This window comes from Theobroma cacao, chromosome 3, assembly GCF_000208745.1.
Source record: "Theobroma cacao cultivar B97-61/B2 chromosome 3, Criollo_cocoa_genome_V2, whole genome shotgun sequence".
NCBI classification, from domain to species: domain Eukaryota; kingdom Viridiplantae; phylum Streptophyta; class Magnoliopsida; order Malvales; family Malvaceae; genus Theobroma; species Theobroma cacao.
The window spans coordinates 29,965,602-29,984,327 of NC_030852.1; the positions used below are offsets into that span (position 1 = coordinate 29,965,602).

Sequence of the window (18,726 nt, forward strand, 5' to 3'; positions counted from 1 at the left end):
AGCGACAGCTAGTAGTGGCATTGAGCCTAAATGTCACCCTCCCTTGCCTCGATGAATAAGCAGGGTGCATCACCAAGTCGTGTTTGCATTCTAATTAATCCCTAGGCTAAACCAACCAAAACGTAATGTGTTAGCATTCTTAACCTTTGATGAATAGGTAGTGGAGTAAAATAACAAAAGAATCAGACATGTTAAGCTCTGATGGTTGGGACATAAGCAGCTTCCTCTATTAAAGTTTCAGTTGTTAAGCAAATCCACCAGTTGAATGAACTCAAGTACCAATAATATACCTAGTAACAGATAGTACTAAATAACCATATATACAGGCATAGGTGAGAAATAAAGTCACATGGGAGGGGCTTCCTCGCTCTTAAGTGTATTGGGAGCATATTCCACGTGATAATACTTGATTGTGGAATCCATTCGATCCATGCACTTCTCCAGCTTCATTTTTCTCTTGTTAAACTTCTTAGAAGCTTTGGCATGATTTTCACTTATTCTCTCTATATGCTGTAAGATGCTTCTTAGCTCCAACTTCATTTTCTTAATTTGCTCCATGATTTCCTTGTGTTGCTGAGAGACATGCATCTGAACTGGAAAATGTATTTCAGGATTCCTGAAAGCCAACTCAATAAATCAGAACATTGTACTAGTTGACTTGAACAAAATGCCCATAACCATACAAAATTTGCATCCACTTCTTGGTCGTGCACCACATAAATATCTATCTCCTTACAGTCTTCCTTGCAAATTTTCCAGACAACCAATTTAAACCCTAACATATTTGTGATCCCTATCATTGTTCTCTACATCCATACATACACACATGCAACGAAATGCACCTATGCAAACACTCACAAAGAGGAAGAGATAGGGCATAAACACCTGTATCCAAGAGATATAATTCCATTCTTTCTCAGAATTCCTCCATCCAGAGAGATAGCACTGTGTTTTATGCAAGCACGAGCATTTTCCATATGTTCCCTCGTTTCATATACTTGAAGCTTGCTAAAAAGTCTGTAGAATAGGGTCTCCCGCAGACCATGGCCAGCAGTGGTCAAGTTCTCTAAATGAGGATGGTCTATGTTAACCATATTAACCGCATAACCAATAAAACCTGGAGGAGTGTTTCCAGTCGGTAACCTAGGATCTGGCAACGCTAGCTTCCTCTGAGGGTCACTTACTTCAATCAATCCTGGGTAAGGCCTGCATGTTTCATCATCATTAACCACTAAACTTTCATTTTTCAGTGTCTATATAAGAATAGTTCTAGCAATAACCACTGACACCATAAACAGTAAAACTCCACGCAATACCTTATATCCTCAAGGCAGACAACAAGAAATCTGCCACTTATTGATTTTCCAAGTGCAGTAGCTTCTGCATGAAGACCAAGTTTCCAATCAACTTTTCCATTATGCTCATACTTCTCAAGAGCACGTGCAGCTGTATAGGATTTGCACACAACAGCAAGCATCTGATCTTCACCCAAGTACTCAGCTAAAATCCTGCAACAGAGAAATCCAGGGAAATCCAGAGAAGCTAAAAGTTACAGAGAACTTTTGCAATCTCTCATTTTGTTTTATATAGACATCTTTAAAGATGAAAGGTAGATACAACCTGCTAAGCTTACTGGTACAAACTGTTCCCAGTAGGACTACCACACCTACTAACCCTTCGATAACATCCATCCACGGTTCTTGAAATGGAAGTTTTTGAGCAAGACTGCAGAGAACAGAAGCTGCAGAATGATCTCTTTCCTTGATCCGTATCATCATTTCTTCTTTTGTGGACAAAGAGTCCAAATTGTTGATTAAATTAGGTTCCAGAGAAGCTGCAAATAGTTTATGATAAAAAAACTACTGGTGTTAACTACCTCATTAATTTGGCATCTTTTCCAATGTAACAAGTAGAATGCACAACAAAATGATAAGTCAAAGCTCCAAACTTCAAATGTATGTTTCAGAAATGGCAGCATAATACTAAATTTTCTTTATCACAACAACATCAAACACATCAGTGGGGAATATGACACATCAATGGAAATTTTCAAGAACCAAAACCAATTGTTAAACTAAAAACTACTGGTGTTAACTACCTCATTAATTTGGCATCTTTTCCAATGTAACAAGTAGAATGCACAACAAAATGATAAGTCAAAGCTCCAAACTTCAAATGTATGTTTCAGAAATGGCAGCATAATACTAAATTTTCTATATCACAACAACATCAAACGCATCAGCGGGGAATATGACACATCAATGGAAATTTTCAAGAACCAAAACCAATTGTTAAACTAAAAACTACTGGTGTTAACTACCTCATTAATTTGGCATCTTTTCCAACGTAACAAGTAGAATGCACAACAAAATGATAAGTTAAAGCTCCAAACTTCAAATGTTTATGTTTCAGAAATGGCAGCATAATAATAAATTTTCTTTATATGACACATCAATGGAAATTTTCAAGAACCAAAACCAATTGTCAAACTAAAAACTACTGGTGTTAACTACCTCATTAATTTGGCATCTTTTCCAATGTAACAAGTAGAATGCACAACAAAATGATAAGTCAAAGCTCCAAACTTCAAATGTTTATGTTTCAGAAATGGCAGCATAATACTAAATTTTCTTTATCACAACAACATCAAACGCATCAGCGGGGAATATGACACATCAATGGAAATTTTCAAGAACCAAAACCAATTGTTAAACTAAAAACTACTGGTGTTAACTACCTCATTAATTTGGCATCTTTTCCAATGTAACAAGTAGAATGCACAACAAAATGATAAGTTAAAGCTCCAAACTTCAAATGTTTATGTTTCAGAAATGGCAGCATAATACTAAATTTTCTTTATCACAACAACATTAAACACATCCAGTGGGGAATATGACACATCAACGGAAATTTTCAAGAACCAAAACCAATTGTTAAACTAAAAATTAAATTGTTCATTCTATAACACAAGAGTTTCCTTTTTTTTTTTTTTTTATTCTCTTGCTATTGGATAAGTTGAACCATTGAAGACAAGATAAACATTTCACCATGCTATCAGTACATTTAAATTTAAGAGGAAGTTTCAGAGAAATTTGCAGATGTTAAATTACTACACCATTAACTTAAATAGACAAAACACATAGAAAACTAATTTCTATTTCATCCATCAAGCATTATCATCATCAACAATCATGTTATTTTATAACCATTGATGTTGAATTTCAAAAAAAAAGAAAGAAAGAACAGTAAAATTTTGTAAACAACCTTGCAAACCAGACACATATCGCTCAATGCTTGCCTTCCTACAATCAAGAGTTTCCAGCAGATGTTCCCATTTTGCAATGCGCTCACCATATTTGCACACTTCATCCTCTAGTTCCTGTGTTAAATTTTAAAAACAGTCCACTTTACAAATTAAACTGCAGTTCTACACAGAAAATATGCACATTTGAAAAAAGTAGCTTTACCTTGTCATATTTCACTAGGGACAGTAGACATCCTACATCCTTGACAGATTGTGACTTCTGCAGGAACAAGCCCTTCTGATCTGAGGGGTACTCAATCTCATCAGACTCAACTTTCCGAGGACGCACAAGAGAAACCTGCACAATGAAATCAGCAATTTTGATGTTGAACTGGTAATCTCAAAATAGACACAAGATCATTACAACTTACAACCTTGACATTGAGATACAGATCCATGTAACGAGAATGAAAAGCTACGAAGCAAAATGGCCCTTCAATTTCAGGAAGGGGAATTGAAGTGACGATGCAGCAGCCGTGAATGAATGCATAGCATATAGAATCACATGTTTCAAATGATTCTGAGTTAACTATGAGTCTATGGGATTGGCCATGCTTTTCATCATCATGAAAAGTTTCATCAACAACACCTTGGGAGTCTACAACTTCAAAAGCTAAATCTTCCAGTATAGAGCCAGCAATGCAATGCTCAGGTACCTAAGAACACATGTAATAGTAACAGCATAGGTGAGAGAAATTTGAGTGAAAAGTCTGAAAGATGAAACTGAAACAGAAGCAAATAGATACTAACCACTGATGCAATTCTTAGTTCCCTTTTCTCAGTTTGAAACTCTCGCTTGAAGACTACTTTGCCGTCATGTAAAACAGAGAGAGATACTGCAGGAGAAAGCATGTAGGAAACAATCAAGTATGAAAAAACTAAAATTTATAGCTCACCAACATAAAATTATGCTTCTAGGTTATGGCTTAGTTAATGAGCATGCATTTCACAAAGATCTTTGTCAATCCCTGAAGACATGTAAGACGCATAATGTAACATTTTGCCAGATTTGCCAAACAACACTAAGCCCATCCACCTTACGTCACAGAAAGCAATTGCAACTTTACATGTTAGTCCACAGTTTGGGCCAACTATAAATTGTGAAAGAGAAAGAATACGCTAAAGCTGCTTCTATAAATGAATAAGAACTAAAAAGATTAGCTACCTTCAGATTAACCTTTTCCTTTATTAAGTATTATCAATTAACTTTGTCTTGGAATCACATCTAATCTTTACAATTGTGGATGACTGGATAATCACACTCGCGCACACCAAATAAATGAATTAGAGCCCACAGATGTATGGTCAATACTTAAATTTTGGTCATTTGCAACCTATGTAAGGATCATTAACATTGAGTCCTATGGTATGTGGTGAGTAATGAAAAAACCCTATCAACACCAATCTGGAAAAACTAACTGAAAACTATGAATGACAAATACAAATTTAGTCATAAATATTGCAAGGAAATCTGTATCATAGAGGACCACTTTACCAGGAAAGACCAGTTAGCTGAAGCCTAAAGTTATATACCTGATTTTCCATAACCTGCAGTTACTTCCAATAGGCCCCCAAGGTCAATGCATCCACGGTCATCCACCTACATTTGGAGAACTGCTGTCAGATTGCACACTATATATTGACCACCACCATGCTCAGATCTCAACAAGTGAAGCCTTAATCTTGACCACCAAATATCACCATCATGCTCAGAGAGCATCAACTGAAAAATAAGAATTATGACATTCTCTTCCACCTAATACCATACTGAGGAAGATAGCTTCAAACTTTGCTGAATGTCAAATATATTTTGCAACATTGTTTCTTCATAGAGTACAGGTATATAATGTTTTAAAGAACCTAACCTTATACTTTGAGCCTAGATGTCCTTGAATAACAAATCCATCCAAGTGGAACTGAACTTCCGCACCCTCTGCAACATGATTGCCATATGCATCAAACATCTGAGGGAAATAAATTATCATGTTAGTAATATGTCATCTTAACAGGCAATCTACAAAGTTCATATCACATATGCCCTGTTTGATATTTACACCAGCTTCACTAGTGACTTGAAGCTACTAGTTCAGAGCTACTCATAATGCAATTCCATGTGCCAGATACTCAAGATATTTCAAATATTACAACTTAATATCCAGTATATGACTTTTACTCATGTAAAGTATTGAGTTAACAAATGAAGAGATTTATTTAAAAAAAAAGAAAACCACAATTACAAGTCAATGTAAATTCACATTTCAGCAAAAAAATCTGAAAAAGAATGAAATATAGTGCAGGCCCTAATACCAATTGGAGATGTAGCATAATGTGGATTGCACGCCAAACATTGCCAAATGGTTTTACCAATGGATGGTATTTTGTCAGACGTATTCAATGCAAAGATTAAAATGATCAATGCATGAGAATATAAAAGCTATCTAAAACAAAGAAAACAAAAGAACAATCTGTTTGACACATTTTAATTCAAATAAATTTTCAACTTACAGTAACATTTAACAAAATATAACACTTCATAGCATCCAACAAAAGGGAAAACTCTATGTTCTGTAAGAATGCCCTGCTCATTATATCTTTCAGTTTGGTAAACAATAAATTTGGGATGCATCAGAAGCAGTTTTTTCATTTGATGGCAGGCATGCTACAAGTAATTAAAATATCGGGATGCATTAAAAGCAGTGGAAAGTTTTGCACTTCAATTCAAAAATATTTTGGAAAGGCAATGATATTTTTTCACTTTTTATCCGAACTAATGCATTTACTAAAAAAATAACACAGACAAACAGGAAGGGAAACGTAAGAGAATTACTACAACTGAATTGTAAAGCTCTACGAAAGATTCTGCCACATCAATTATCAATTATTCATGATAATTGCTCAGCTCATAATGTAATATGGAGCAACAGAAATATACATAAGTGAACAATTCAACAAAAATAACATCCTAGAGAGCTTGAACTTGGCAACCATGCATTAATTCACAAATGCTTAGGCAAAAAGAATGAGTCAACTACTTTCTTTTAATAACATGGCAAATAAAAGGAGGCTCACCCACCATATGCAGAACCAAACAACTAATCAAAAGAGGAAAATCATAACTAATGCAAATCAAGGGCATCAAAATGATGAAAGAGTTGCACCTCTAGTACGAGCTGCTCAATTATGAAGCCTGGGAGTAATTGGTTTCCAAGAACTTCTGGACAGGCTCTGACATTCCGTAAAGCTCCAGGGGTAACTGATATGTGCAAAAAAATTCAACATGGTAAACACTCAGAACATTGTACTATAAATCAAATAAAAATTTGTTTCTCTAGTACTGCTTTTACATGCAGATGACAAATACACAGCAGAGCACCTTGACATTCAACAGAAATTGACACCGACTCATCTTTTGAATATATCACCAAGGTGGCTGCATAATGAGGCCGCATTGAGTCCAACCCATTACTTTCAATCATGACATCCTGCAGCATTAAGAAAAACCAAAAAAGAAGAGCGGATGAACAGAAAATGACTTCCATATTTCTACACATAGACATGAAAGGTCTTTTAAGGGGAAATAAATTTCATAAAAGATACATACCTCAATATTAAGGACCAAGTTATCGGAAGAAAGGGACGGCTTCATCTGGGTCACATCAACTAGCATACCTTCATTCATAACAAGCTTGATCTTGAAGTTAGGAATGGAGGAAAATGGCATCCGATTGCCATATATGTCATAGCATGCAATAGGGATAAGTGCAAAACATGAACCGACCCTGTCCAATGACCATAGAGTAAAATAGGTAAACAAAAATAAGCTGAATATATTTTCTGTTATGAAAAATTAATATTACAGAAAACAAATCTGATGCCGATCCAATTTAAAACTTAAACTCCTAAGTGGTGCCAGAACACAATGTACTTCTAGAAAGAATTATTTTCCTAACACATTTAACATAATTTGGTAGGGAGTTCATTGAACAGCAAATCCGCAACACATATCCTCAAGTTCCTACCTCACATTATATGATGGAATCTTTCCATCACTCAGAAGCCGCCACTTCCCAACCTTAAGCGAAGGCACTACCAGCAGTGTTTTCTTGCAATCCTGACAACCTGAATGTTCCTAATGAATGTGAGCTTCCATTAGATTGCATGATCACAAGAATTTCAAAACATAGGAGATTATACAAATAAAAGTAGGAAACAAAAAATAAAGTGAATTACTCACAATAGAGAATAAAAAGGTATATAAGCCTGCTACTTGAAACAAGTGTGTGAACTTGCTCCCAATTGGGAATACGTACAAGCCATTAAACCCTTTATGGGACGAAGGTGTAATTCGGCCTGAGTAAATATGTTTAACATCTTGATGGTTCTTGGTTCTTCTAAAATTGACTTCCATTGACATCTCTAAATTAATCTTCAAAATGTCCTTCTGCTCCAAGTCATTTGAAGCACTAGAAGAACCAAAACTCCTTGGACGAAGAACAGCGACAATTTCCTTTGGTGGAACTAGTCCAGCATGTACTGTGGCATCAGCTGGCAATGCCTAAGACAAGAAACCAGTATTATTGGAATAAGTCATGCTGAAGATGCTTGAACTAATAGAACCAGGGAGAAGAAAAAATTAATAATTATCCAATTGTTTCGCCAAGAAGATAGAGGATTGTTTGTTGAATATCACACACATGCAAGTTCATATTGAGATTGCAATCTTTAAGGCTATACATTGACAATGCCAAAATTGTTTGACAGTTCTATTATGAGCAGATAAAAATCCACCAACCCCATCAACCTCCAATTCTTGACACTGTTTCGCATTCAGCAAGTCAATTCTCGAGGGAGCCTTCTGACATTGTTTCTCCAGTTGACAATCCCAATCAGTATCATCAATAGCTAGGCACTGCAAATGACTCAGAATTCACCATGTTATGCAAACATATGAAGCAGCTGCCAAGGGGGAGATCTCGTAGCAATATAGGATCAAACAATAAAAGCTAACCTTTCCAGAATCAATCACACTAACTGGAAGAGATAATGAACTGCGAATATCAAAGCTGGCATTTCCATCCTTTACAGAAAGAATAGAGCCATTCGATAGACCTAGTGGCCTTCCATTTCAGAAATGAAAAACATACGTATACAAGTAAAAAATGAGGAATAAACACCAAAAACTACAAAAATTTCAAAAAAAAAAAACCCAAAAAACTACAAGAAACTTAAAAAGCAGATGCACAGGCAGGTCACCTGCATATAATCCGAGCTTCTCCTGTATAAAACAGATTAATGAAAAAATCAGACATGTCACCAGAATATAAAGATGTATAAAATGCAATAATTAAGTTAAAGATACTGGTAGATTGAACTTCCTCGTGTTTAAATATACTGCTTACCACCAAAATCCCCCTGAAATCCCTCAATCAAAAAATATTCTAATGTAGCATAAACATTGTTCTTATGAAACCCTGCACATGCACCCTTAAGAACTTTGATTCTCTGGCAACGTTTCCACAATACTCCCTTTCTCTTAAGAATTTTATGAACCCTTATAACTGCAAGTTAGAAAGAGGCAATATATGAGTAAGTAATATCAGCCAAAACAGGATGGAAAGAAGCAAATTAATGAACAAACACAGACCTAACCTGATTTAACAAATTTTATCTAAAGCAAACTTATGAGGTTGAAAATATAAAAGGTTATCAAACATTCATATATCATCAACTGCTTATAGATAATGTTACCATCAGATGATATTCCTAGTGCCTTCTTGTTCAAAGGACCAACAACAAGAACTGGCTGATCCTCACCAGACACGATTTCTTCATCATAACTGTCATGCATTAGAAGAAGCCAATCCTGATACTCCCTTTCCAGTTGTAGAAAGGTTAACTGTTTACCGCCTCTATAAATTTCAACATCAACATCTACAGAATCAAAATATCGGATTAAAAAAAATGTAAACTGAGTATAAAATCCCATAACTGACATGGACCCAACCAAAAACAAAGTTCACCTTTTTCTTTCTCTACATGCCTACTGCCAAAGTTCTTTAGAGCAATGGAAAAAGGATTATGGTGCGCCAGATCAGTCTGCAGAGATAAACAACATATTCATATCGTTATTTAAACTAGTCCAATCCATCAAATTGATTAAGTTACTTTGGCTCTTTATACACTCTTTTGTCAATTATCATAAGAATGTTGGTTGTGCACAACCATATATACTAAGGCAACATATCTTGTGTGAGTGCCCTTCATCTTTGAGCAGAGATTGTTGGAACTGCTTGCGGTAAACAGGGGTGAAGCAAATTTTAACTAAAACTTCACCCTCGAACAAAGAAAATTGCCTTAAAGTGCCTTAATAAATAAGCTCCAGACCAAAAGAACTTGTAAAATGGTTCTCAAGACAACAATAATGACATCATACAGCTGTGTTATAGCATATTTTCCATCATTGCTCTAACTGATCCTGCACAATACCACCAACCACTTGAAAAGTAATTCTCACCACATAACAAAATACAACATACATACACATCTTTGCACATAAGACCACTATTCCAACATATATACCAGGACGTCTGGAATTGCATCAAGAAATCAAAATACTGTCTCTAACACTTAGAAGCAAGCCACCTGACAACTTAACTTCCAAAAGTAAAGTAAATATTGACATAACAGCAAGCTATGGCAAATACAAGAACCATCCTTATAAAGATAAAAGTAGAATGCACAAAGTGGCCTACCTTTGATGGTGTTGGATTGAAGCCAGCATCAGTCTCTGCAACCGAAAACGAGTCTTCTTGAATCATATTGTTTTTACGGAAAGTAAGAAACATTGCAAGTATGTATACATATATATTCTCATAAATTTTGAACCACACTACCAACAAAGCATTTAACCCTCAAGCAACATCTTTTCAATAAGTGGGACTTATCCCCCTTGCGCTGCCTCAAATCCATAAAAGGAAGTAATGCCTGTAATGAAGCAGATACATTATATATTAAATCTTGGGGTTCACACTTTTCAAAAATAAAAATCTCGGGGTTCCCCACCAAACAGCACACCACACTGAAGCATTAATGTATATGAAATTATGGCAAACCAATTACCATTGGTCCAGATGCACAAATAAATATTGAAAGTTAAGGTAAAAACCTAGGAAGATAGAGTGATAGAACCCTATTCCCGGATATCTTAAGGTACTTTTGACAATTATAAGTAGAATCTGCACACTTAAATGACCATCACATCCTTTGTTTCTAGAGTGTCCCCAAACATTTCCTTTTTAAGCCTTCAAATGTACATGTATTTCTCAATTCAGCTTAGGCAGACATCTATAGAACAAGAAACTCTAGAGAGGCTAAGCTAAGGGTCTTAGGTACAATGCCACCCAACATACCACCAAAATAGTGTACACAAAAGGTAAAATAACTATGAAGGACATTTTTCCAAATAGAATTTAATAGGAGACAACATTGCAAGTGCATCTGTTAAAAGGCAACTTCCTTATTTAGAAAGAGAAAAAATCAACATGCCTTTCAGCCAAAATGGAATTCATCCAAGGAGTTAAAACTCAGACCAGAATTTTGGATGGTAAGATAAATAACTAACAAGTCGTTTTATAAACATGCACAAGAAAAAAGCCAACATTCACCTAATACTAGAAAACATAATTTAGTATCTGTTTTACAAAATGCCAAATTTCTTTAAGATAATGCCACTTAGCAAATATGACATATGAAAAACCACATTATATTCACAAGCTTAATAGGAAACTAACCCAACGAGCATCTGGAAGTAAACGACCAAGACGTCGAATTGAGACGCGACTAAAATCCTCATAGTTTTCTCTAACTCCACATCCTTCAGCACCCAACCTCTCTAAAATCCTCTCAATATTTTCTTTCCCCTGTAAACTGCGATTTTATATACTTCCAGAAAGTCTAAATAGAAAAGTTAAACAAATAATCCAATACCTGACGTATGGGAAAATAAATACACTTGAGGCGAGCATTTGCCTCTTGAGAAGCCTTTGAACCTGGCAAATATAAAACCTCAGCAGCTTAAAACTAAACAAAAAAACGTTGCTCTTCCATTGACAGCAAGATTGCCATTGATAAAAGCAGTAAATAGCAAGACATGATGACTATCAGAACCTTTGGTTGCAACATTCTCCCTTCTAAGGGAAAAGTGAAGCAGTATACTAAATTCAGGACCATTGCAAGAAAGCAAGTTGGTGATTGCAGCTTCGCCACCATCAATTTCAGTCAAATCAACACCATTAACCTGAACAGCAGCAATTTCCTTGAATACTCCCAAAATTTTTTAAAAGGTTACCAACCACTCAACAATAAGGAGAAAAGGAAAAAAGCATGTCCAAATTAATATCTAGGAGATTAACATAAGATGAGTATAGATATTCAGATAACAAAAGTAACATATCATCATTCTTTTATCTTTTAACAAAAAGTTTCCTCATATGGTAATTATATCCTTGCATAAGTATTCTCCCTCCAGCAATTTATATCCCATTTCAATATTTAAAGTGAACTGTAAACAACACAAATCATACAGCAATGATAAGCTAAACCTGGAACTCAACAGGTGTAATAGTCCTGCCAACTTTGGACAACTCATCACACTGCAGGCCAAGAAAGTAATGTATAAGAACCAATTAGGATTCTAGTATAATTACAAAGTTGATTGAATAACAGAAATGTAAAACACACAGAAGATACATTTCCAGAAATTAAAAAAGTTACAACTAAACAATAATATGTAGAAGAAAGTGAAATTCAACTCAATGCTTCGAAGTTGAAAGGTATATTTCAACATAAAGCATGATCGAAAAGCACATGAAGATATATCTGCATATGTCACAGATCCCACATTAACAAAAGATGGTTTTGGACCTATAAGTAAACGCCTTCCTCCATCCCACATCAGTAAAAAAAGAGGTGGGTCTTGGGCTTTTAAGTGAAGGTCTCCCTCCACCTAATAAACATGTTTTTTGCATTAGAAATGTGAGCCCATGACACTTACACAAGCAATCCAACAAATAAGCCCCAATGTAATAGTTAAAAATGCCAAATAGAAAAAAAATAGTGCCCAACTTTTTAATTTGAATAGACCCCAGAATTCACTACATGGAACTTACTACTCAATCCTTCAAACATCCAGATCAACATGACTTCTAGACCAAGAAACTGAATTAGCAGACACGACTTTGCACATACTTAGCTGCTAGGAAGTCATATTCAAAAGGGAATAAATGAAGAAAAGATTTATGAAGGGAAAAGATTTCCCTGAATCCACTCTTCGTTAAATGACAAACAAATTCTTCAATTCTTGTGAACTAGTCAACCATAATCAAAACTTTAAATGCAGACCTACCAGCACCTGACAGGCCCATCAAATTAGGAGCAGAAAACATACAAAAAAGAATAAAATCAAAAAATAGAAATAGTTTAGCTCTGCGACATACATACAGCATTCACAAAGCAGCAACCACGTAGATGTGTAAAAAAAAAAAAAAAACAAAGAAATAGCACATTACCATATAAATCCCAAATAAGGTTACTAATAAGATACCATAGGGGATGGGGGGAGGTACGAGCACCATGCCATCTGTGACATGATTGACTCCTCAAGTTCAACAACTCCATATTGCAACTTTCACATATTACCTAGTTGTAATGGACTTAAAAGATTAAACTCACACCTGAATATATGGAAAGTAGGTGTCCTTAAGCTTGCATTGGAGTTTAAAAATGTCCAAGTTTTTTTGTTTAGGCTTTAATATCTCCACCTGTAAAGTATTTCAAAGAATGAAACTATCAAAATCTAATATATGAACTCAGACAAATTAAAGGATAACACGTCACCTACCTAAAATGACAGTTATGAACAGAATAAACTGAAAGCCCAAGTAATGCATAATGATACCATAAATCTTTTCAAAGAAAAAATAAGGCACACTACAATATTTGTGTACATGCTAAGCATACTTGTCACAAACAGAGCAGCTAATTGCCAGAAATCTTTGTACAATTTAGCCATAAACGTCAGACCATCCTTCATATAATTGTCAACAAATCACAGCATAAATTTGTAGTGAAAAATCTTCAGCATAAATTGAAAGGGATTTTCAAGATATTGATCCAAGCTACAAAGAACTTTCAAAGTGGTTATAGCTCATGGAAAAGAGGCAGTAAACTCCTCAAAGAATTTATAAAAACCACCTGCAAATCTTAAATAACATTTTCAACTAATTGCTGACCATGCCTTTTCCTAAAAGGTTACCAACTATACGCTGACCATGTCTTGCCCTGAAAATTACCATCCATTCTGCCTATGTAATGTAGTAAAGTTGCAGAGTGTAACCAGTTACACATGTCCAAGACAATTTAATGTTACACATACTAAGAAATGGACAACAGGCAAAATGTCCAAAATAAACAGGCAGAATAGAACAGCAACTATGAGAAATAATATACTTGACTGTTACATCCTAATAAGCACCAAACTTTTTATCCCAGCAAAAAAATGCAATAGAAAATCATAACAAATGGAAATAGCAAACAAAGAAATTCACCACAAGCACATAACCTCTAATATGAAAAATGAGGAACATGGGATCATGGATTAAGGATCTAGCCCTGGAAACAACAATACACCAGGAGTAACGAATGTGCAGCAAAGAAAACCTTTGTAAAGCTCTGATGAGGCGATTTCTCAATTTCATCTTCTGAAGCATCCCTGATGCCACCATCAGTCTAAAGTAAAAAGAAAATATAAAAACAATAATGCAACAAAAGTATGAGAAACTTTCTAGATAATAACACTGCAATTTTCTAAAACAAGATAGAGATAGAGATATTGCACAAAGAATTAATTCTTTAAGGAGATTAGAGCTCAGAGAACTTGCTTACCCTCCAAGAACGTTCAGGATTAGAATTGTTGAGTAAAGCCTCTCGCGCAATCTGTAATGTGTAAACTTTCTTGGACTCTTTTGTCTTGGAAGAAACTATAGCGCAGCTACATGAGAAGAAAAAAAAACCATGAAAATCTATTATTTATCAGAACAAAAAAGGGGTAGCAGCATGATCAATTTTTCAAAGAGGCCATACCTCCCTAGATGCATAGATGCAATAGGTCCTCCATATCCGAACATGCCAAAAAAGGGCTGTATTGTCACAGAAAAACAGTTCTAACTAACAAATTCAGAGATCGTATAAAGAGAAGTGAATTATTGCCATCTTTCATAGTGCAGAGTAAGTTGACATTAAAATGGAGACAAACATCAAATCACCATAAAATCATTTGAACAACGTAATCTCCTTATAGCAATAAATGGCTCTGATCAACAGAAAGATGGTAAAACCCTAAAGGAAAACTTATCCAACACACACTTGCAGCTAATTAGTGAAAACAGTGAATGCATGCCTATTCAAATATGGTAAGGGGTAAAACTAACCGCCATAGAGATCTCTTTCTTTTTTTCAGGTATCATACATGGATTAAATAGACAATCATACCAACTGAGAGCATGAAGAAAAAAGAACAAAGTCCAAGTACGTGCTTTTCATTCGGAGATACTAACGCATACAACCAAAAGAAAATGCAACTGAATTCCACAAAAATTTGTACCATTAAGTATGGAGGTTTGCACCCAATTGCCTGAACTTTAGATAATCTGTTTAGAGAGGCACCCATCTTTCCCCTAAATAAAATGAGCAGAATAAGCATATTTCCATTAGCAAACCTTTAAAATATTGATAATTAAGAAACACAGACAGTAATAGAAATTGATGTGAAATATGGGCAAGTCTGAATCAAATTTTTTCCTAAATTTGCATGATAAAAAATTATGCACTATATCACTACACTCCCACCATTTTAAGAAGTTCATTTGCAATATGCTAAAAATAAAATATGATTAAAAATATTGCAAAGAAATTTTTTAAAAAACCAGGAGCAAACTATCAATTTAGAGCTAAAATTGAAAAACTAAATATCATTCTCCTTTGGGTCAGCCTTGTTCTTATCTTCTTTCTTTTTTCTCTCTTTAGACAGTAGAAATTATCTTAAACATCCGTACAATATCAATTATTAAATTTTAAAAAGTCCTTATAGAAGTAACCAGTGCAAGTTTCCTTCCAAATACATCCCACTGATATTTAAACAAGTTAAGACGGAAAGTTAAATTATGAATGAATAAATTGCAAGCTGAGTTATTGGTTACTAAAAGTTTTTGCCTTCCCAAATTCAAGGAATCTTCAGGTTTTTTTTTTTTTTTGCTTGGCCCGGCAGACAAACAAGACATCTAAAATCTGCCCAAAAACAAAAGCATTACGATACATCACTGAATCTAATTACATACCCTAAGGATATGTTAATACAACATAAACTTTGAAATAAAGAAGAGCAAGAAGAATTTGTATAGCATACCACTTAACAATAGAGTTTTCATCACTGCTGTCCATTCCAGGCCCAGTGTCAAAAATTGAAATTGTATTCTCCAGAACATTCACACTGCAAAAATATTAAGATGGCCATCTAAAATACTGTATGATGTAAACATTTTATGATGTAGAAATAAGTATAAAAGGAAGGTTGAATTAGTTATATGCCGAAAAAGTAACACATGCATGCACATGATACACAAGCACATAAAGAAGAGGCAGAAAAATGCCTTTATATGATAATTGTGATGGTGGAATACAACAAATTTCAAACAGACACACGCTATTAGGAAAATCCGACATAATATAAAACAATTCAATGTTTGAACAAGACAAATTTCAAACAAGTTCTGAACCACATCAAATATCAACAAAATTGTTTGGGACTAGCAAAAACACATAAATCTACAACTTTTATAGTGTAAATAAACAACACTTCTAAAGCTACTGTAAATGGCCATGATCATTAATTTCAGATAGTAACATATGCAATCAAATTTTAATTCATTTTCACTACACCACCAATTTACTTGTTTGAACTTAATTTACATTTCACTATAGAATAAATTCCAGCTAAAAAAATAATCATACCCTGTATAGAATAATCATGCAGCAATGGAAATGGCCATCATAAATAAATCATCACATTTCACGAGTAAATTCAAACCTTATCAATCTCCTCTCGTTTTTACCATTCAACCATACTGCTTGCAAGGAATTGTCCTGTTAAACGCGTAAAAGAGTAAAAGCGCCTATGCAAAAAAACAAATTAAGGGAGAAACAAAATCCAGAATCTCATGATGAAGCTTACAATCAAATCGGCAAGAGCAGTTTCAAAAGTGTATTCTTCTGGTAACTCCATTAACAAATCCGTATCCGGTGTCAAATCCCACATATTCTGTCCAAGAAAATTCATCGCAGAAGTAAATATGGCCTCTTAGTAAAAGACATCCGGTTATACAAAGATGCAAGACAGGCTTACAACTATCAATAAAGAAAATAAACAATGTGCAAACAAATTCTCCCGAAGAAAGAAGAGAGAGAACGATGGAGAAGACACTACCTCATAAGTATTGGCAACCTCTCCGGAACCATCCTGATTATGTTAACAACACCAAATAAGTATGGGTTTAAAAACATGTTCTAGTTGTGTCATGTCCTTAAAGACATTTTTCTTTAGCAAACCAAAACTGCATAAACAACTTGGCAACTAAAATACTCACATGAAGGCGTAGAATGTGACACTTCAGGGGCTTAAAATGCCGCAACTTGATTCGACTCATTATTTTACCGCCCATGTCACCTTCAAGATATAACTTTTCACTGTTCCAATTTATTATTCTTTTTCGTTTAACCGACTGACGCTGGCTTCTAACGATATAATCATACTCGACCCTGATCAAGTCGATAAAATCTTCAAACGAGATTTCTGGCTTTTGGTTCTTTAAAGACAAATCCACGCTAGTCCCGTTAGGTAACAGGACTTTGAAGCGGTAAACTTCGTTAGAACCATCAGCATCATCTTCATCTTCCAAAACCAACGGCCTCTTCGAAGCCCTACGATGAAACTTATCTTCCATGGCGTTAAACTGACTCTGCATTAAGGTTTTCTTTTTGCAGTTCAGACAGAGACAGATATGGTGGCTAGGGTTTTTCTAGAAAGACTGAAACAGAGACAGAAAAGAAAGGAAAATGAAGAGACTCCTGTCTTCGACTCCGTAGAGCAGAGGAAGGACCATCGGACCGTAGCGTAGAGAGTTGAGTGAGTACTATAAAATGTGAAATATAAACCCGCAGCGCCATCCGTGTTGCTCTCCCTGATCGACACGTAAGCAGGCAAAGGAAACGAACCGCCTTAATGGACGGTCGGATGAAGTTCTTGACGGGTGCGTATCTCGCATAGGTCGCTGGTTAATGGATATTTTGATATTCGGTGGGGTCGAACAATTATCAGCATGAGAGATATGCGCGATGAGCAAGGGCCGTCTTTTTTCTTGACACGTGTAAGAGTACTTGTGCATCGCCCTTTCTTAAAAGCTTGTAGTCCAAGTTAATTGGCTAATGATCGGACTGGATGGGACCTCATTTTTTGGGCGGACAGGTGGACAATCGCTGGTCCTGGACTAAAATCAATCTGTTAGTTTTCTCTTTCTTTCTTACTAGAGTATGACCAGTGTGCAACACGCGGGCCTCTTTGCAGTCCCTCTTTTTGCTTCGACAGTATACTCTGATCTCTTTACAGCTCTTTCTTTATCTCTCTTTGCTTCAATATTTTTTCTCTTTCACCCTCTTTACCCTTCATGTTGTCAATTCTAAAAGCTCTATTTTTTAACTATGTTATAAAAGATACAATTTTCCATGACAGTTTATGAGAAAAAAAATGTAACTAAATATGAAATCAGTTTTGAGTTTTCAAATTATATAAGTTTTAGACGGTTAAAACTATAAAGTAAGGAACAAAATAATTGGAGGCAGAAGTAGGGCCCGAGAGAAAGTCTTGTTTTCACATTATCAATTCTCTTAACCTTGGCTTGGCTTTCACAATTATTTGTTTTCAAGGGCGCATTACTTTATCTATTTTTTTCATGAACCTTTAGTTTTTCAATGTCGGCCACAAAGAGAGAGTGTTTGGCACTTTGTGTATATGAAAGTAGATTATTATATATTAATTATTATACTCTTTTAGAACTTTATTTAACACATTATTAAGTTTATTATATAAAAATAATTCTTCAACTATGCGAAGCTTTTGACCATGAATGACCCATGTTTCTTATAAATTACAATAACAAATGAGCTACCTTGATCAAGGTGCCAAACACGCTTCTTTTCGCTTAACACACCTTGATCGAGTGATTTAATTACGTTAATTGTTTAACCACATATGCAGATGTGTTATCTTATCAAAGTATAATGATGTGCTCTAATTCAATTTTAGAGGGGCCTGA

General features: G+C 35.1%; 1 protein-coding gene across 4 annotated transcripts; it reads right to left on the reverse strand.

The window, feature by feature from the left end:
- LOC18605777 lies at positions 186-17,540 on the reverse strand. Of its 4 annotated transcripts, none has more exons than XM_018117673.1 (37): positions 17,002-17,540; positions 16,842-16,874; positions 16,590-16,676; positions 16,446-16,501; positions 15,765-15,848; positions 14,964-15,036; positions 14,444-14,499; positions 14,246-14,351; positions 14,021-14,089; positions 13,036-13,122; positions 11,905-11,955; positions 11,471-11,600; positions 11,291-11,352; positions 11,095-11,223; positions 10,198-10,288; positions 10,057-10,091; positions 9,325-9,400; positions 9,053-9,235; positions 8,704-8,862; positions 8,558-8,579; positions 8,313-8,421; positions 8,106-8,213; positions 7,539-7,859; positions 7,324-7,433; positions 6,906-7,083; positions 6,678-6,786; positions 6,463-6,557; positions 5,170-5,268; positions 4,838-4,904; positions 4,055-4,140; positions 3,679-3,960; positions 3,468-3,602; positions 3,265-3,379; positions 1,621-1,834; positions 1,317-1,508; positions 886-1,206; positions 186-616 (listed from the first exon to the last, which is right to left on the reverse strand). In XM_018117673.1, exons 1-37 carry the CDS (start codon positions 17,377-17,379, stop codon positions 346-348), a joined length of 4,779 nt encoding a protein of 1,592 aa, XP_017973162.1. In that variant the 5' UTR covers positions 17,380-17,540; the 3' UTR covers positions 186-345. The 4 variants fall into 4 exon arrangements, with proteins under 4 accessions (XP_017973162.1, XP_017973161.1, XP_017973163.1 ...); XM_018117672.1 differs by having other exon boundaries at positions 8,097-8,213; XM_018117674.1 differs by lacking the exons at positions 16,446-16,501; positions 16,590-16,676; positions 16,842-16,874; positions 17,002-17,540 and adding an exon at positions 16,370-16,387 and having other exon boundaries at positions 8,097-8,213.